The sequence below is a fragment of the Acanthochromis polyacanthus genome, chromosome 6 (genome assembly GCF_021347895.1).
Source record: "Acanthochromis polyacanthus isolate Apoly-LR-REF ecotype Palm Island chromosome 6, KAUST_Apoly_ChrSc, whole genome shotgun sequence".
Classification (NCBI taxonomy): domain Eukaryota; kingdom Metazoa; phylum Chordata; class Actinopteri; family Pomacentridae; genus Acanthochromis; species Acanthochromis polyacanthus.
In genome coordinates, this window is record NC_067118.1 from 42590629 (window position 1) to 42611397 (window position 20769).

At 39.7% G+C, this 20769-nt stretch overlaps 2 protein-coding genes across 2 annotated transcripts; both read left to right on the top strand.

The window, feature by feature from the left end:
• Positions 1-158: 158 nt before the first annotated feature.
• LOC110956788 (neurexophilin-4-like) lies at positions 159-5687 on the top strand. Its single transcript, XM_022202498.2, has 2 exons — positions 159-556; positions 4426-5687. Exons 1-2 carry the CDS (start codon positions 500-502, stop codon positions 5248-5250), a joined length of 882 nt encoding a protein of 293 aa, XP_022058190.1. The 5' UTR covers positions 159-499; the 3' UTR covers positions 5251-5687.
• A 79-nt stretch (positions 5688-5766) lies between these two features.
• On the top strand, positions 5767-17980 carry LOC110956787 (serine hydroxymethyltransferase, mitochondrial-like). Its single transcript, XM_022202497.2, has 12 exons — positions 5767-5920; positions 7653-7841; positions 9863-9942; positions 11571-11771; positions 13036-13117; positions 13231-13353; positions 13525-13664; positions 14981-15143; positions 15299-15398; positions 15757-15912; positions 16157-16264; positions 16777-17980. The coding sequence occupies exons 1-12, from the start codon at positions 5888-5890 to the stop codon at positions 16902-16904; spliced, it is 1503 nt and encodes a 500-aa protein (XP_022058189.1). The 5' UTR covers positions 5767-5887; the 3' UTR covers positions 16905-17980.
• Positions 17981-20769: the final 2789 nt, after the last annotated feature.

Genomic DNA, 20769 nt, shown 5'->3' on the forward strand with positions numbered 1-20769 from the left:
CAAAGTGTGTGTTTGTGTGAATATTTTTAGCCTGACATGATTTCTGATATCAATTAGCCTACAACAAAATTCAGCTGTCCTCCCTGGTGGTTTCCTTACTGAGCTTCATGTTGCAGAGGCGATGCTTTGTTTTAATTTTTGATCACGTGAAGTCGAGTTCGTGTGTGTGTGTGTGTGTGTGTGTGTGTGTGTGTGTGTGTGTGTGTGTGTGTGTGTGTGTGTGTGTGTGTGTGTGTGTGTGTGAGGTGTAGAGAGAGAAAGCAAAACACAGCAGGAGAGAGAGCGAGAGACAGAGGATAGACGGTGGGAGGCAGAGCCAAGCTGAGTCTTCTTCACTCCGGCAGATCTTGGGGATTTTTTTTTTTTTTTTGAGTCTCTCGCTGCGGAATCATGCCTCCTCTACTTTGGAAGTAAGAGACGGCTCTAACTCGGTAAATTGCTCGGGCAGATTCGCCTCAGAGACAACCCGACCCTCCGGACGGAGCAGCGCTGCCGCAGAATGAGGGCTCTGTGTTTGAACTTTGCCATCACCTGTCTGTGTCTCCTTCCCTCGTCGGTGAGTTCAGATTAGCTGCTTCTGCTCCTGAGGCTCCTTATTATTACACCGTACTGTTGTTGTGGCTTTGGAGAGCGTTAATTCCCTGTAGAATATGTTGCTTATTAGTGAAACAAGTAGGTATTAATAGTAGTTATGCTCCCTCCTGCTCTGGTTCTGCCACTGTCCATCATATTGCAGCGCTGTTGCACAACCGAGCTGGATTTTTTAAATATTTTTTAATGGAACAATGTGTTAGTTTTGAGTTTGAGAACTGAACAAATGTGAACTATAGAGCAGTTGTAAAATATAAGAGTTTTAAATGATAATTCTGTCTTTGCTGTTCTTTTTAAAATTAAACTATGTGTTGTTCTGAGTGTGAAAACTGAACAAAAATGATGAAAAATGTAGCAGATATTAAAGGATAATGGGGAACCTGACACGCTAATCAGAATTTAATTGACTTGTTTGAGGATTAAATTGACTAAAGCTGACTTGAGTTTGATTTTCACACTTTGAAAATGTTCTGTAAAAGTCTGGACATGCTTTTATTATTTGTCCAGAATAAAAGGAATCTAATTCTGTCTTAGTTGTGTTATGTTCATTTTGTTGTTTTTACTATACAATAGCGTTACTTTAAACCGGTTTTACCTCGCTGACATGTTTGGACTCCATCTGCCGTCTTCCTCAGAAGCAGGTGAAACCATACTTTCCTTTTTGAGTTGTCGGTTTAAAGTAACGCCATTCTATAATTTTGTCTTGTTCTGGTTTCCACCAAGACTTTGTGTTTCATTATATAAGATTGTCTTTGCTCTTGATCAAAGTTGACTATTCCATTAGACGGTGAAGTTCAGACGCCACCCTGACAATTTTAATTTGTTCCACTCCTGTGGTCTGCAATTCTCTTTCAGGCATAATTGTAATTTAATCTGCTCTCTTGTCTTTAATTTAACTTCCTTAACTTTGAGCTGCAGCATCTCTAACTTTAGCACCGAAGTTGTCGAGTACAAGCCTCAAAGCAGCTTCATTTTGTGCTTTATTACTTGAACTGAATGACTGCAGTCTTTGTCAGTTTGGATAAAAGTTTCACCACCCTGAGGGCTTAGGAAACTTTTTCTGTTAAATCAGAACAAAACAGACACATTAAGGATCTTTTTTACTGTCCTCAACAAAGGCAAACACTCCTCTGACGCGTCTCAGACTTTATTTTTGCTTCTGCAGGTGCTTTTGCACGTGTGTTCTGCCTGCATCCAACACTGCTGCTCAGTTGCAGTCGCTGCTCTGGCATCTTGACACTGAGCCGGTGACACGGCTGTCACACTGTGGGCTCCAATTAGAGGAGGTGAGAACAGCACATAGCTGCAGGTTTAGGCTTGTAACAATAGGCACAGCTGGAGCTCGCTCGCTTACAGGAGATGGCAGGGCTGGTGGTTAGGGGTGATGAGGATCCCACTTGTTGGTGAGAAATAATGATATCCTGGGAGCTGTTTATTCAGAGCTCTCAGCGAGAATAACCCTAAACCTCCATCTGCCTCCGACACATTATGATGAAAATAGAAATCAAGTCCCAAACAACGAGTGCGCAGAACTTTCTGCACAACTCTCTGGAGGCATAGCAAACAAATAAAAAAACACCTTGACCCATCTCCCACACGCATCCACTTTAACGCTAAAAAATGGATTTTAATGAGAGAAAATAAAGTTTGACACCCAGATTCACCTGCACTTGTTCGGTATCCAATTAGTTATTAGCGATTAATATTTAAAGATGGAGAACACATCACAGCTCTATGTGTCAACTCTGCAGACTCTCAGCCACACAGACATCCTCACTAATGACTTGATTTATTGGGATTTGAGTATTTTGGCTGGCTTTAATAAGCTGCTTCATCAGTCGTAAGCATGCGTTTAATTTTCACAGCCTTTTATATTTTTTTGTAGTCCAACTTTCTTATAACTGAGAAAGACTGTCAGGGATGTTTAAAATCACAAAACAGCTGTAAAATATTTAACATTTAAGCAATTAGCTGCAACAAATCTTTCTGCAAACGGATCCGAAGCGTGTTTCTCACACTGAGAATTCATCTAAAGAAGGTAAAGCAGCTTAGGACATCATGTTGATGTGCTGCACAAGTTTCACATATAATCTGTAAGCTCTACTTTGTCATCTTGTTTGATTTCAGGAAAAGGCGTGTTAAATATATATATGAGTGTGTGTCTGATGGAGAGAGACGCCTTTATACGGTGCATTTACATAAAAAGAACATTAACAGGAAAGGCGACGTGGACGGAGAAGCAGACGTGGAATATATGAAGCAAATAAAGCGTGAACTCGTGAGCTCTGTGTATGAAATTGTAATCCAGGTGAAAGCTTAATCCCTCACTCATTTTATTGACTTGAAGTTAGCATAAAGGTTAAATGATAAAGGTTAAAGAGGGAAGACAGCTGAGGCAGAGCTTAATATGAAACAGAGGCTGGAAGCAGTTTGTGTTTTTTACCGTTTTCTTACATAATGTGCTATAGATGTGTTCATCGGTGACCGACCACATCGCTCTCTATTCAAAGTGTATTGATTAATAAACAGACAGATTCAGTCCATTATCAAGGTGAAAGGAGGACTGAGAGGTTTAACAAGGAGTGACGACGGACAGTGAAATTAGAATGTGTTGATAGCAGCATGAGGCTGTGTGTGTCACTGTAGTCCTTGCCTGAAGCAGATAACCTATTGATCGCAGTCAATTTCAAGTCATCCTCATTGCGAAGACCCGACACCCTGAGGAGTAATTATTGGAATCGATTATCCGCTACCTTAGCCGTTCAAACTGTCCTTCATTTTAGTGATATCCAGTCATTTTTTATTAATAAATGATTGTTTCCATAATAAATAATGATGGAATTTATAAAGACGTGAGAAAAATGAACAATTTTTTTTAACTTTTCATAAAAACGTATGCAGACATATCCCATGGACTTCAAAAGTCCCTCAGTTATAGATTGACCCCCTTCCTTCATATGGAAGTAAATAGGGACTAAATCGTTATTCTGTGTAAGAATGTTTGGTAAGTTTATCCATCTGCTGCAGATAAAAACTGATGATGCATCCTGAACTGAAAAGTGACTTAAACCTGCATCTCTTCACATCTTTCTGGTTGTATAGAAGCACGTAAATGCTCCTACTTCTTTCTTGATTTGTTACTTAACTAAATATTTTCCAAATGAGTTTATGGTCTCAGCTGCTAGTTCAAAGTCTCCTTCAACACAGCATGACAGTCGCTTTGTGAATGATGGTTCCACTTAGAGTGAACTAGATGATAAAGTAGTGTTTGCATCCACAGACCACTGGGTGGCTTTCTGAAAAACAATAAGGAAAGTTTGTGCCCAAAAAGTGCAACTTTGGAAGACGTCAAACTGCAGCTTCAGACCCAATGCAAATTTATGGAAAGCTTTTAAACTGTAGATGAGTTTTTTCTTATATAATCAACCTTTGTTTCGCTGTTTTCAAATCACAATAAGACGAGATGTAGTGAGTGGGCTCCCCAAGGCATTAACAGCGAAAGTCATTCCATAGCAGAGTTGTGCTGCTCATTTGTGTGCTTTAAAGGAACGTCTCTCATAGCAAACAAACTATGAGTCTATCTCTCACTGATAGAAGTACCTGGTCAGGCTCAGAGATTGGGTTCTGAGATAATAATTTGAAATAGAAATGTGCACCACAGTACAAAAGAGTTGAATTTTAACACTTCTTTCCAATGTCCTCTACTTTGTCCACGTAGACTGATATCTGAAGACTCAATGACTGAAAGTGTGAAATAATTTGCAGTGTAGGTCACCAGGAATAGGCTCTTTCTTCTGGTTTTGAGTAAAGTGCTTCAAACTTTTCTCTCTGCAGGTCCAAGAAACATCCAAGCCGTTGGACTTTCAGAGCCACCAATGGAGGGAGGAGGATGGAGGAGGGGGAGCATCAATGAAGGTCAAACACATCTCTAAAGACTTACAGGTCATCTCCACCAAACACAAAACACCCGCTTACGGGTCCCTGGGCCCGTACGGTTGGCCTCAGAACGTCTCACAAGCTCTGGATCAGTATCTGTACCGTCCTCCGCCCAAATCCAAACCTCCCGCCAAAACGTCCCCGAAGGCCAAGAAGATCCTGGGCTGGGGCGATTTCTACTTCAACGTGAAGACGCTGAAGTTCAGCCTCCTGGTGACGGGGAAAATCGTGGACCACATCAACGGGACGTTCAGCGTCTACTTCCGCCACAACTCGTCCCGGCTGGGGAACATCTCCGTCAGCATCGTCCCGCCCTCCAAAGCCGTAGGATGGGAGGTTCTGGATCCCGCAGGTCCGAGCACTCACACCAAAAACTCGGTTCTGCTTCCGGATCTGACGCCCCAGTTCCCCCCTCAGTCCACCACCTCCACTCCTACCGAGCAGCAGAAACATCAGGTGGACGTGATGACGGTGACTGAACTCAACTGTCGGATCGAGTACCAGAGAACCAACCGGTCCAAGAAGACCAAGCCTTGCATGTACGACCCGGGACAGACCTGCTACTCAGAAAACACCCAATCCCAGGCCGCCTGGATCTGCGCCAAACCCTTTAAGGTCATATGCATCTTCATCGCCTTTACTGGGACGGACTACAGGCTGGTGCAGAAAGTCTGTCCGGACCACAACTTCCAGACGGAGCAGAACCAGCAGCACTTTGGATGATGAAGAAGCTGAGAAATCAAACACTGACTTTTCATGCATCCTTCAACATCATGTGTTCAGTCTTCAAGATTGACTGTTTTTACGTACTTTAAACATAAAAAAAGCATTTTCCCCTCATCAGTGAGCGCTGTTTAAGCCAAAGCCTGTGTTATTAGCATAACGCGATAAGGATGACTTTTAAAACGGGAGCTTTGTGCCGTCTGAAGCTTCATTCATCAACCAAAACGTGACGCATTGTCTTTAAAAATACCTTCCTTTGTTCTGTCAGCTTTTGTTCTCTCAGTGTACAGTAGGAATCATCCAAAATGTGATAATTTCTTAACTCAGTAATGAAAAAAAATACTGTACATGTATATAAATATAAATATGTTTAGAGACGGAACTATCTGTGGTATTTGACACACAGATTGACTTCAAGTGCTTTTTTTGTGCAAAGACATTCATTTCTTGCCTGTTTATTGTGTGGTATCTGTAAGTGATTAGATGTTTCTGATACAGACTGAGGAGAAGCAGGTAGTCACTTTTATCACTGACACAGAGTACGCATGTCCCTGGCTGCTGTCCAGGATTGACTTTACTTTCACCCTTTGTACCGTGGAAGTTATTCTGCTTTGCCCAGCACTCGGCCGTCACAGTCATGCTTTCTCTATCATTACGGCGAGCACTGCGGGTAAGTGCATTTGTTTAATTATTAATTGAACTTTTTAAATAACAGTATCTGCATTGGAAGATCTTTATTTCCTGCATGTAAATCACTCGTTACTGCTAACTAGGGTGGCTTGTCACCTCAGGTCACCAGAATGCTGGTGGAAACGTCTGGTTTGGAGATGTACAGTTCCTCAGTTTGTCAGTCCAAAGCAGAAAAGCGCACCACTGTGCTTTATGCAAGACTTATTATACCGAAGGTTTGGAAAACATAATGAACACAAAAGATGAAAGGAGGCTTACTTCAACATATATTTATGCTTGAACGGTAATCTCTCTATTAGGCCAAAGTAACACACAGTTGCATAACTATCCTGCTGCTACAAGCTGGCTTCAACAAACAATACCCTGATAACTAAGTTACTGCGAGTCTAGCGAACACTTTTCATGTCCAAGGTTTCCCGTAACTGCTCCGTTGAATAACACGTTTGGTTTTTCACTGCCTTTCATTTAATGGATTGTTTAGAACATCAAAAGACACATTATTCTAACTCCCCTGTTTCCAAAGCCCTGGTGCAAAGTATTGTAATTTGGAGTGATGAAAGTGTTTTTGCACAGGCTCACTCTTCATGAGGGTTTCAAAAGACACCAAAGGAGCAATCTTGGACAACAACAACAAAAAAGAAGCCCTCGGAAAGTTTTTTTTACTCTGCACAGACAATTTAGAGCACAATGGAGAGTTGCATCACACCCTGTGACTCGGTATTTGTCTCCTCAAGAGGTTTTTATTAACTACTCCGAGTTGTTAACAACGGCAAGTTGAAGAAATAAAGAAATAAAACACAGTGTCTCCAAGGTCTTCCCACACATAATAACCTACAAATAACCACAACTCCTAATGGTTCCTTTGTTTTAGTGCAAAAATATTCACATGTAAGGAATTATCTTTTTACTAAACATCATGAACAACCTGAAATTGTGAAGAAAAATAAATTCAATTTCAGCCTCAGTTTATCATTTCCACATTACAACTTTCAGATCACAGAGTTTCTACAAAGGAACACAACATTTAGTCACCTGGAGCTGAACGATAAAATATTTAACTTTATGATCAAAAGTCAGACAAAAAAAGACACAAAAACAACAAAAACAAGGCAAAATATTGCAAAAATGAGACAAAAACAACAAAAAATGAGACAAACAACACAGAACAAAACAAAAAGAGTCAAAAAATTTGACAAAAAAGTTATAAAGTGGCAAAAAATGGACTAATACCAAAAACGAGACAAAAAAATGACACACATGAGATGAAAAAAGACAGAAGCGAGAAACAAAACAAAAAGACAAACAACACAAATGAGACTGAAAAAAACACAAAAGGACAAAAACAACAGACAAAACAACAAACAAAGCAAAACAGAAAATGACAATGAGCCACAAAAACACAAGCGAGACGCAAACACAAAACGACAAAAACGAGAAAGAAAACGACAAAAACATGAGACAAACGACAAAAGTCAGACCAAAAAAAACAACAAAAACAAGTCAAAATATTACAAAAATGAGACACAAAATGAGAAAAGAACAAAGAACAATCTAGTATTTTACTTTCTGATCCAAACAGGTTGTCATGGTCTAGAAATTATTTTAAATTTATAGTTTTACTAATTTACAATCTGCAGTTAATGTCTTCTCTGTAATTTTTACACTTTTTTTGAAATTACTCTTGTGTGTTCATCCACTGCCCCATACTGCAGCCCTTCGCCCTCAGGGTTTCGGGGCATTTGGGCAGAGAGGGGCAGATCACCGGGGAGTCATGCAGACGAGGCCTGGCAGGCGGCTGGACGGGACAGGAGAGTCTGGCCCAGGACGACCCGGAGATGTGGAGTCTCCTGCAGCAGGAGAAGGACAGGCAGTGCCGGGGGCTGGAGCTCATCGCATCAGAGGTAAAAAAAAAACCAAATATGTACACAAATGCACGATCAGAGCATCATAATATGCTCAAATAGAGAGGAACAACTGGAAAGATCACCCTGCATTTTCTATACTCTCATCGATTTGTTATCTAAAATGCAAAAACAACATTCAGATGCAGGTCTTCTGTGAACTGGGATGACCACCAGTGACTGCTCAAACATTTGCTTGGCGTACTGCCTAATGCATGGAGTCTGTGTGTGAATTAACTGCTAAAAAAACAGATGTGTTTTGAGACATGAAGCGTATTTGTTCAGTGTCCCAGGTGAATATCCTCTCCTGATCCGAGCTGTTGGTTCAATATTGTGCGTATATGATCCTGTGCCAGCCAAAAAACAAACATAAATTTCACATTTTTGATATGACATGAGGCCCGTGGTCCAAAAGTGGTCCTCCAGAGGGTCCAATCCGGCCCTCAAAGTGTAAAAATTACAGAGAAGACATTAACTGCAGATTGTAAATTAGTAAAACTATAAATTCAAAATAATTTTTAGACCATGACAAGCTGTTTGGTTCAGAAAGTAAAATACTAGATTGTTCTTTTACCATTTTGTGTCTAATTTCTGTAACATTTTGTCTTGTTTTTGTTTTTTTTGTCGTTTTTTTGTCTGACTTTCGTCATTTTGATCATAAAATCCGATGTTGTTCAGTTCCAGATACCTGAGACTAAATGTTGTGAAAAGATAGTTCCTTAAATGTGAACATTTTTGCACTAAAACAAACAAGGGAGTTGTGGTTATTCATATGGTACTATGCTGTGATTTGTGATTTGCACTCCTGGTCCGTGGAATAGTAGCTGTTTGGTGAATATAAAGGATGAGCTGATGCTGCTCATATCCTTTCCTCTGCACACAGAGGTGTTGAGGATTTAAGAGTAGAAGATACAGAAAAAATACCAGCTTTAACTGCAGAAGGACCACAAGTCACCAGAGTTTCAGCTTCTAGAATTCTTCTCTGAGATTTCCTTTGCTTTGCTCTTCTTTCCCTCCTCATCCAAGTCACTGATTTCATCTAAGTGGAAGCTGTGGGAAAAGAAGGCTGCTTTCATTCTTTTATTCTGCAGCAATTATGAATCCACAGCACTATCAGTCACAATGACATCTGAAAGAGTTTCATCTTCTTGTCAGTCATTCGGCGCTGCAGGCCGACTCCCGGTGGAGAGCCCCTGTTTTTTATTTTCTCCTCAGGAACACAGTCAAATGATCCTATTACTCTGATTTCTTCCACTGATTTCCACATTTTAAGTCGAGACAGAGGGAGGAGGGATGATCATGCATGTGTGAGTTTGTGTTTGCCAGGATAGTCTTCTTCTAAAATGTCATAGAAAGTGATTTTTGTCACACGAGGGGCTGGTTTTAAATCCCAGCGGAGTGATTGAGGGATCCCTGAGCGGTGACAGGTTTAGGATAATAACAAGGCAGAGGGGGAGGACAGAAAGAGAGAGAGAGAGACGGAAAAGATGAGCTGAAGTGAGAGTGGGAGAGCAAAAAGACAGCGAGACGGGGAGAAAAATTCATTTACATTCATTTCCTTTTCTGCAGCTCCGTCTCTCCTCTGACATTTGACACAGCGCTGAGCTCCACGGGGATTCAGCACCACTTACATTTGGCTATATTTGTCCTTTAATTTGACTTAAAAACCTCTAATGCATTTAGATTTTTAGTTAAGCTCATTTAATTCACAGTTGTAGGTTACATGAGAGGCTGTGTTGAACCACTGGTAATACATATGCAGCTATTTTAGCAGATGTTGATTATTCTTCTGTAATCATTTATCACTGTAGCTGGTATTTGCAGGAGAAATGCTTATAGTGGAATTAAAGGCACACTGGATAAGTCAGGTTCAGACTTTCTTGCTGAAACAGAGCAGGGGTGTTCAGTCTCCCATCCTCCAGGTAAATAAAGGTTATATTTAGATGGTGACAGTGTTCTGAATGTATAAGCAGAAGTACAGTGTGTGTGGATGCTGACACTGTGCTTGTTTGCCCTGTCAGAACTTCTGCAGCCGTGCGGCGCTCGAAGCTCAGGGCTCTTGTCTGAACAACAAATACTCCGAGGGGTACCCAGGACAAAGGTAGCTGCACTGAAAACACACTTTCCAAACTTTGTCGCTGTAATTATTTCAAGGATTGTAGCAGGAAGTTGCGTGAAGATTCACTTTAATATGTGAGTAAAGTAGGCTTGAGAATGTTGCTCCCAGAACTGTGGGCATGAAACTCTATTGTTAGTTTAAACACAAGACACTCATGCTCCAAACAAAGAGGATGCCACTCCATGAAGGCCCTAGGACCCCTGATCCATCACTATAACACCAGAGAGCAGCGATTCTAACATCTCTGGGGGTCATCAGGTGGAAACCTCCCTTCAATGCTTTTTCTCCTATTTAGTCCCACAACACCTCCAGGAGGCTAAGATGAACTCTGGCATCCCAGATTCACCGCCTTAGTGCCAGTTCACACTTCTCCTACACAATCCAACCAGCACCGTTCAGCTGACCCAGGCCCATTTAGGAGATGTTCCAGGTGGACCAGATGCTACCAGTTCGCTAGTGGAAGATGCTGAATACTTAATGCCAACTGCTAAAAAAAAAGGCAAGGAAACTATATTTATAAACTCTCCAAGCCCCTCTAAATGCTAATGCTAGCCATGTCCAAAGCAAACTTACCACTGACAAACTATTCAAGGCAGCCAAACTTGCAAGTGTTACATGCTGATTGCTAATTGCTAAAATACTTCACTACTTCAGCGAAGCTCTGCACAGACAGACACTATACAAGCAGACTTCATCTGGGATGTAAGGACCAAATCACTAACTGCTAATGCTGCCTAACAAGAAAAAAGAAGCAAAAGGAAAAGACAAAGACACAGACTCACCTGAGATGGCTGCATGGTCCCAGAGGGACTCTAACAGGCCACGCCCCCACCTTATCTACACTTCCGCTTCCTGGATCTCTGCCCATTGGAGGAGGGAAAAGAAGGCGGGGCAAGCAGAGTGAAGGAGAGGGCTACTCCCTCACCGCCTCTATTCCACCCCCCAACTATTATTATTTCTTCTAAACCATCTCCATTGACTAGATCTAACAGTTTCGTCTGCCTTGTCCCTCACTGTCTGCCTCAGATTCTACAACAAAACCTCTACACAACACTTCAGCTGGACCAGCTCTGGTTCTCCATCCACTCTGCTCAGCTTCTGTCTTTCAATCTCCATATCTACCTTCTTCCTCTTAAAAGCTGCCTCCACTGATTAAGTGTTTTTTTTCTTGTTTTTAGTCATTTTTGGAACTCTTCTAAGCCATTCTAGATGTTTCACTCATTTTGGACGGATCGTGAAGACGAAAACAAGATTTTTTGAGCAAGTTTTGGACGAATTTCTAATAATTTTGGACAAACGTGGAGATTTATTAAAGATTTCTGTATCATTGCGAGATAGCAGCACAGCATCACTGTAACCATGACAACAACACAGTGCAATACAAAACAATAACACGCAGTACAGTTCAACACAATATAATACAATGCAATACAAGAAAACAAAAGATGACAAAACAGAAAGTGGCCCGATCCAATAAAGCATTAAATGGTTCAATAAAACATGATACAATGCAATATCTGTACAAACTTATATGACTGCATGTGATATAAAATGAGACAGTGTGATCATCTACGCTACCTTCAGATGATCAGTATTTTTGCCGTCCTCAGGTACTATGGAGGTGCAGAGGTGGTGGATCAGATCGAGCTGCTGTGCCAGAAGCGAGCGCTCACCGCCTTCGGCCTGGATCCCAACCTGTGGGGCGTCAACGTCCAACCGTACTCCGGATCACCCGCTAACTTTGCAGCCTACACCTCCGTCCTGCAGCCTCACGACCGCATCATGGGCCTGGATCTGCCCGACGGGGGACAGTGAGTGAACGTTTTGCCATCTGCTTATGGAGTTACAGGAGTGCCACATCAAATATAAATAAATAAATAAATAAATAAATAAATGTGAAAATATAAAGAGAAATAAATAAATAAATAAATGTGGAAATATAAAGAGAAATAAATAAATAAATGTGGAAATATAAAGAGAAATAAATAAATAAATAAATAAATAAATAAAAGGAAAAAACAGAAAAGGTAAAAGCAAAGACAAAATTTTCCTTTTTATTTATTTATTTCTCTTCATATTTCCACATTTATTTATTTATTTATTTATTTACATTTTGATGTGGCACTCCTGTGACTCCATATCTGCTGGCATCTCAGGCTCAAATTACAGAACTTCCATGGACTTTGTTTTGTTGTTTCAGTGACATGTGCAATGACTGCTTGTCAAAACAGAGCAGTAATGACACCAAGGTGATGAAAAAATAATAATATATGACTTTAGGTTACTAAGACAACAACAAATTTTGAAACCTAGGAGACTGATATCTTCTATAAATGTGACATTTCAGTTTAAATAGCTGCTGTTTTTGCAGACAGCAAACATGTTATTTTATGCTGGAACACAACAAACCACACTGACAACTGATCTAATAATAATGCTTTCTTAAATTATATGTTAGTCGTGTCAAATGGTGCATTATTAGTTTCTGCAATTTGCTAAATGTAGCATGAAACTGTTCAGTTTAGTCTGTATGTGGTTCTGACATTCTGGAACATGAATATGGATGCTGTTTTGAGGCGTTCAGGTCTAGAGTGTGACGCCATCTTCTCGGCAATAAACTAATTTTAATAACAGAACAATGGAAAATGCAAAAAATAAAGTTTAAAAATGAATGCAGACCTGCAAGTTCTATATGTCAAATATTCTGCATAAAATTTACATGCTGTCTGACTGGGAGCTGGCAGAAGGTTTTAATACAAATGTATGAGAATTATTTAATGTATTTAGCATATAAAGCGAAGCAGTACAGACAATGGGGTATTCGTCTTCTCTAAAGGTCAACATCATAGATAATATAAGGACAAGTTGGTCTTTATATGATGAGATGATTTCCTTTACATGCTTCTGAGAATAAATAAAATCATTCTTTAGCATATTTGAGTGTATAGAAACACTACTCATATGTAAGATGATGCTAAATGAAACTACAGGATAAGTAGGAAGTCATAGAAGAAGTCGTATAACCCTGAATCTGCTCAACTTTTGAGATAATCAGAGTTTCAAATCAAATTTCAGCCTCACCCACGGCTACATGACGGACACCAAGAGGATCTCGGCCACCTCCATTTACTTTGAATCGATGCCTTACAAGCTAGACGTGAGTAACTTCTGAGCAAAAATGAAGACTTACACGAGCTCCTGAAAGTCCGTCTGCTCTCCCCGAGAAATGAGATGAGATGTGAGACTGAGAACGCTTTCTCCGTGTCTCAGCCTCAAACAGGTCTGATAGATTACGGCCAGCTGGAGAGGACGGCTCGTCTGTTCAGACCCAGACTCATCATAGCAGGAACCAGCGCCTACGCTCGCCTCATCGACTATTCACGCATGAAGAAGGTGTCTCTTTCCAGGAACTATAACCACAAAGTTGTATGCTAATGTAGAAGTTTTACTGTTAACTCTACAGAAATGCAGTTTACTAACAGCCTAAAGCCCAGAATAGGAAAGCGCGGTTAAAAAAAGGAGGAATATGCTGAGTTAAAAAGTATTTCTGTCTGTGTGTTCCAGCTGTGTGTGGAGCTGAATGCGTACCTGCTGGCAGATATGGCTCATATCAGCGGTCTGGTGGCAGCAGGAACAGTTCCTTCTCCTTTTCAGTACGCTGACCTGGTCACCACCACGACCCATAAGTCTCTGAGAGGAGCACGGTGAGTACGAGAAAAGCACAAAAACTGACCAAGTAACACAGAATGACCAAAAAAAAGCCTAGATGACCACAAAAAGACCTAAAATGTCCAAAAAAGGAAACAAATGAGTCAAAGACACACAAAAGACCCACAAAAAGACACAAAGTGACCACAAAAATGCACAAAATGACAAAAAAAATGCACAAAATGACCACAGAAAAATACAAAATTACTCAGTGAGACAGAAAATGGTCACAAAAATGCACAAAATGACCACAAAAAGACCTAAAATGCCCACAAAACAGACTGAAAATGACCAAAAACAAACAAAATGAGCAGGTCATGTGATCTGGAATTAACACACTTCCTGGAGAGGTGTTTTTGTAATGAGGAACTTAGAGGAAAGGGATTTAATTTGTTGGTTTCCACATAAAATGTGATATATAGCCAAAAAAGAAATATCTGTCGTGATTATCTCAACTTAATAAAAGAACAAAATCCAAACTATTTCTGAATCAGCTCATTTTATTATAGTTTAGCTCATTAGAAGGTGGTTGGTGTTAAATTCAGACGTTATTTAGTTGACATTTTAGGGATATCCAGTCATTTTTTATTAATAAGTGATTGTTTCCATAATAAATAATTATGGGATTTATAAAACATGATCATAATGAAGATAAAAACATTATTTTTTACTTTTAATTAAAATGTATGCAGATACATCCCATGGACTTCAGAAGTCTGTCAATTATAGATTGGCCATAATATGAAGATAACAAAAGCTTATGTCTTTCTTTTCTCCCAGGAAACAGTCATGTGATAGTAGCAGTCACAAATGGAACATAAACGTTTGCATCGTCCAGACTAAAATGTGACAGCAGAGTTTTCAAATGAAAACTGGGTCATCATTGTTTCTAAGAATTGCTCTTTATTTTCAACTTTTTATTTATAATTTTCAGAATACAAACACAACAAAACATAGTGACACAGTTAGAACAGGGGGGGCACACATGCTCTTTATGCTTAAAAATCCAAATTATTACGTGTCATGTGGTGTGTAATCCGTCATCCTTTTTTGGAAGTCAGTCCATTTTTCCCATCGTTGATGATAAGACTTTGCTTTGTTTCTTAAGTAATGAGTCAGTTTTTCCATAGAAAGAATCTCCTCTACTAATTCCAGCCAGTTTGTTAGTGTAAAGAATTGCTCTTTTAAGGTCTTAAAACAAGGCATTAAATAACTGAAAGTATATTTGTTGTACTAAATTGATAGTTTGGTCCTTGCTAGTGAAAAGTGACCTTTCAAACTGAGTACATCTGTTCCTCTCTCCACTCTGCAGGGCTGGGCTGATCTTCTTCAGGAAAGGTGTGCGTTCTGTGGATAAGAAGGGCCGTGAGGTCCTCTACGACCTCCAGGACCGGGTCAACTTCGCCGTCTTCCCGTCTCTCCAGGGAGGACCTCACAACCACGCCATCGCCGGGGTGGCGGTCGCACTCAGACAGGTCCAGATGTTCATTTCACTCAAAAATAAGAGAGAAACTCCTCCAGGAAAACACTCTGCAGAGCCTTAATTTCAGCGGCTCATGTTTAAAACATATGAGTCCTGCAGCGTCTGGAGGATCCTGATATCGTCTTTCTCTAATTTGTGTCTCTGCAGGCTTCCACTCCGATGTTCAAACAGTACATCGCTCAAGTGCTGCTGAACGCCAAAGCCATGGCCAGCGCTCTGCTGAAGAAAGGCTACACCCTGGTGTCAGGTACTGAGGCCCTTTGTATGTTGCTTTTATGTCTTTACAAACACGTATGACTTCACACAAATGAAAATGTAAAAAATACTTTTTTACCTTGCATTCTTTCCCCGACTCTGAAATTAGATTCAGCATAAGAGCTAGTATTGCTTTTCCACCTCTTTAAAGACCTGATGCAACTGCTTTTGCCTCACTGTCACCTCATTTGCATTCTGTTTTTATGACTCTGGGAAAGTTCAACCTTCAGTTGACAGTTGAATGGAAAAAAAGAGGAATTTTAAGGAGGCAGCAGCGACTTTCCTCATTGTCTGGGGTTTGGGTGGAGGGAAATATGTCAAACATCCTCTAAACTTTCTCCTCTTCTCAGGAGGAACTGACAACCACCTGGTCCTGGTTGACCTCCGACCTCGTGGGATCGACGGCGCCCGAGCCGAGAGGGTCCTGGAGCTGGTGTCCATCACCGCCAACAAGAACACGTGTCCCGGAGACAAGAGCGCCCTGACTCCAGGAGGACTCCGACTCGGTAGTGGAGTTTAGAAAGTAGCTGCAGGAACGAAGCCTGTTTGGACTGAATCTGTCAGCCAGTCAGTCTTCTCACCTGAAGCCTCTCTTCTCGCTCGCAGTGTCTGCCTCTGTGATGTGTCTGTGTTTCCTTTGTGTCTGTTATTGTCTGTCAGTGTGTCTCTAAAAAAACACTCCAGTTAGAATCTCTTCATCGGACCGGGATTGTCATTTTGAAACGTCTTCTTCACGTCTTCTTCCCACAGGAGCTCCGGCTCTGACCTCTCGACAGTTTAAGGAGGCAGACTTTGAAAAGGTCGTGGATTTGATCGACGAAGGGATTCAGATTGCTCTGGATGTGAAGAAGAAGACCGGTGAGAGGGGTTTTATGTTTGCTTTGTGTGAACTTATGTTGCTCCTTTAGGGCGTTCTGATGTTTTATGGCCAAAGTGAATCCTTGATAACGTGTTTAACGCTCATCGACCAAAATCCAGCGAAATTTGTTGGATTTTGGTTGATTTTTATCTGAATGTTCTTAAAGCAAATATTAGAAGTTTTACTGGTATATATGTAACCGATTCAGATATATTATTGATTTTTGGAAGATTTTTACTCATTTTTTGAAAATATTTAAAGAATTTTCTTGCCAAATTTGGGGATTTTTTAAAAATAAAACTTTTAAGGAATTATTGGAATTTTCTTCCTGAAGGTTTTGCAAATTTTCAGAACTTTGGAGAATTTTGTTTCAGATTTTTCAGATTTTTTTCAAACAAGGAAACAATATTTTTTGGTGTCCATAAATGAAGACAACAGGAAGGTTAAAAATGTCACTATAGCTACCTAGCATACTTCAGAAAAGAATTACGATGGTGCATTTTTTCTTTAGGGAACCTTGCTAGCTTCAAGTCCTGCCTGCTGGAGGACCCGGACACGGTGTCTCGCATCGCAGAGCTCCGCCAGCGGGTGGAGCTGTTCGCCAGGCCCTTCCCTATGCCGGGATTCACTGACCACTAAAGCCCACCGTTCCCCCCCCTCACATCACAGAGAGATGTCCTCAGAAGACCTCCACTGCCATAGTCTCGCTTTATTCCGATGATGTTGTCGTGGCAACAGGCTTTGATTCATCACGCTAAATCTGCTAAAAGACTTTTAAAAAACTAATGAATCAATGGAAGAAATAGTAAAAGTCACACAACGCAAGCTGCCAGGTAAATAGACGCTAGAAGACGGTAAAATAATCCCACTATCACACACAACAACATGAATATGCAAACACTTATTCAGCATTTATAAGCAGTTGAATAAATAGTTTATAGCAAATGATAGTAATGTAATAATAAATTAATAATAAGTCTGATATTATAAATGAGTATTACAAGTAATTTAAAGTCTTTTTAAGGTCATTTTTTGCCTTGTTTTTGTTTTTGTTTCATTTGTTGTATTTTTGTTGCTAATTTTTAAAAAAAATATTTTTTCTTGTTTTCAATGTTTTTTGTCTGACTTTTGTCTTTTGTCTCATGCTTTTGTCGTTTTGTATTTCCTTTTTGTCTGGCTTGTGTAATGTTTGAAAAAAAAGACAATTACTTAAATGTTTTACTCTAAGAATTTAACACCAGAAAGACTTGGTGTTAAATTATCAATCGTATATTTTGTCATTTATTGGAGCATTTGACAAACTGATATTAATGGATATAGAGATGGAAATGAGGTTGAAAATCGTGGTTATTTTCCAACAAAAATGGTACTAAAGGGTCCAAATGTTGCTCAGTAACATCCACTAGCCGGCACTCAGCAGCAACTGGACTTTCTGCGTTTCTTTCTGCTGTTTGTCGCCCAAACCCAGAAGTGTTTGGAGGTATTTGGTCTCTAATCCTGTTCTAGAGCTCTTATCGGGTTTTGTCCTGCAGCCTGGGAAACTTTACAGCAGGAATCCAAACCCCACAGCATTCTGTTTTTAGGGTTTCTTCTGTGTGTGAGAGAGAAACATTATGAATCATTGCACCTTTAATTTGTATGTTAAAGTGAAGAATGTACACTGTATGTATATAAAAAGAACTTCTTAATTGCAATAAAAGCTGAGCCTGAATGTTTCCCCGTCTGTTGAGTTTTCTGACATTTTTGAGCTCCTTTATTTGTTCTCTGTGTTGTTACATAACTCCCAACACACAGGCGGATGATTTATGTTTACAGCTGAAGGAGGGAGGAGTTTTCTTCACATTTCATAAACACTTGATCCATGTTAAGCTGCTGGAATTTCCTTTTGGTCCCTTCCTCCCCCTGTCACATTATAGGGACGAGTCGAGAACAAGAACATAGAGTCTGATCGGAGTTTTGTGCACGAAGAAACTGCACTTTACAGGCGTCATTTGTCCAGTTTGACCTAACAGCTCATATTGTTCCCGTTTAAATCGTGACTTTGCTTACAACAGGAGAGTCAAACTCATCTTAGTCCAGGTTCCACATTCAGCCCAGTTTGATCTCCAGTGGACCAGACCAGTAAAACCACAGCATGATAACCTATAAATAACCACAACTCCTAATGGTTCCTTTGTTTTAGTGCAAAAAAATAACATTCTGACAATGTTGACGTTTAAGGAATTATCTTACTACAAAACGTCATGAACAACCTGAAATTTGTTAAGAAAAATTAGTTAATTTTTAAAAAATGCCTAAGTTTATCATTTCCACATTACAACTTCCAGATCACAGTTGATCTACTAAGGAACACAACATTTAGCCATCTGGAACTGAATAATATAGTATTTAACTTATGATCAAAATGACAAAAGTCAGAAAACACAAACACAAGACAAAATATTACAAAAACGAGACACAAATCAGCAAAAACAATGGACAAATCACACAAAACAAGACATAAAACAACAACGAAGCGAAACACAAAATGACAAAAATGAGACGAAAAACACAAGTGAAACAAAAAGGAAGCATAAAAAGAAAAAAACGAGAGACAAACGATATGTCAGAAAAAAACAAGACAAAAATAACAAAAGCAGGACAAAATATTACCAAAACAAGCCATAATGTGACAAAAAATATGGACGAATGACACAAGTGAGATAAAAAAAGACACCAAATGACAACAAGGATACAAAAAACAACGATGAAGCAAAACACGGAATGACAAAAACACAAGCGAGACAAAAAGGAAACACAAAACGACAAAATCGAGACAAACGATAAAAGTCAGACAAAAAAAGACAAAAAAAAACCCAACAAAAACTAGACAAAATATTATAAAAACGAGACACAAAACGACAAAAGAACAAAGAACAATCTATTATTTTACTTTCTGATCCAAACAACTTGTCATGGTCTAGAAATGATTTTAAATTTATAGTTTTACTAATTTACAATCTGCAGTTAATGTCTTCTCTGGAATTTTTACACTTTGATTGGACCCTCTGGAGGACCACTTTTGGACCACGGGCCTCATGTTGGACACCCCTGTTTGAAAGTAGACTAGCAAGCAAAATATTCCCGTTAAAATCAAATGGAAGTAAGCAAGAGGTCGACATAAATGAGAACTTTTTTTTTTTTTACATCATCCTGCAGCGCCTCATTACATAATCCCAGTAAACAGTTCATTTATACGTGAGAAGATGAGCGTCTTCATTACGTAACGGCAGAATCCTTCCCTGAACTCCATTCACTGAGACACTTCCTCTCCCGTTGTCTCTCAGATTGAAGCAGTCAGATCTTCATACCTCCAGACACATAAAAAGAGTCAGTTTTCCTTCACTCTGGGATGAAATCAAACGTTGTATTTTGAAACGTTTATCCATTATTCTGAAGGGAAAGCTTCCTCCGAGACACAAAGCACCCGCCTATGGAGCGTTTAATATTTATTCCAAGAACTGGATGGACTTTTGATTCTGAATGTTTCTGTCTTGTTCAGACTTCCCGTCTGCCTTCTGGTTTTTTGTTTGTTTTCGTGCTCGATGCTTCAGCTTCTGTGTCTCGTCCTCGGAGACCAGGCAGCTGAATCAGAGGTCAGAGGTCACGGACGTTCTCAGCTCTCATCGTCAGAAAACACACATAAACAAACCCAACAGACACACAAACACACGCAGAGCCACAACGCAGATAAAACCTCGTCTCCAGGCCTCTTTCTCATGACCTGACAGCTCCTGAGGATGTACAGCAGCGGTGTCCAACATGAGGCCCGTGGTCCAAAAGTGGTCCTCCAGAGGGTCCAATCCGGCCCTCAAAGTGTAAAAATTCGAGAGAAGACATTAACTGCAGATTGTAAATTAGTAAAACTATAAATTTAAAATCATTTCTAGACCATGACAAGTTGTTTGGATCAGAAAGTGAAATACTAGATTGTTCATTTGTCATTTTGTGTCTCATTTTTGTAATATATTGTCTTGTTTTGTTGTTTTTTGTGTCGTTTGTTGTTTTTGTGTTTCCTCTTTGTTTCACTTGTGGTTTTTGTCTTATTTTAATGTCGTTTTGTAATTTTTTGCCTCTTTTTTGGATTTGTTTCATGCCGTTTGTCTCATTTCCTTTCATTTTGCTTCTCCTTTATGTCGCTGTGTCTCATTTTGGTTTTTTTGTCTGACTTTTGTTGTTTGTTTCATGTTTTTGTCATTTTGTTTGCTTTATTCATTGTTTTGTGTGTCGTCTTTGTTGTTTTTTTTCACGGTTTTGTATTTTTTGTCTCATTTGCACATTTTTTTGTCGCTTTGTCACTTTTTTGTTTTATTTTGTGTCATTTGTCTCTTTTTTGTCATTTTATTTCTGGCTTTTTTTGCTTGTGTGTCATTTTTGTAACATTTTGTGTTGTTTTTGTTGTTTTTTTGGCTTTTTTTTCAAGTATTTTTCAGCTCCAGATAGCTGTGACTAAATGTTGTGTTCC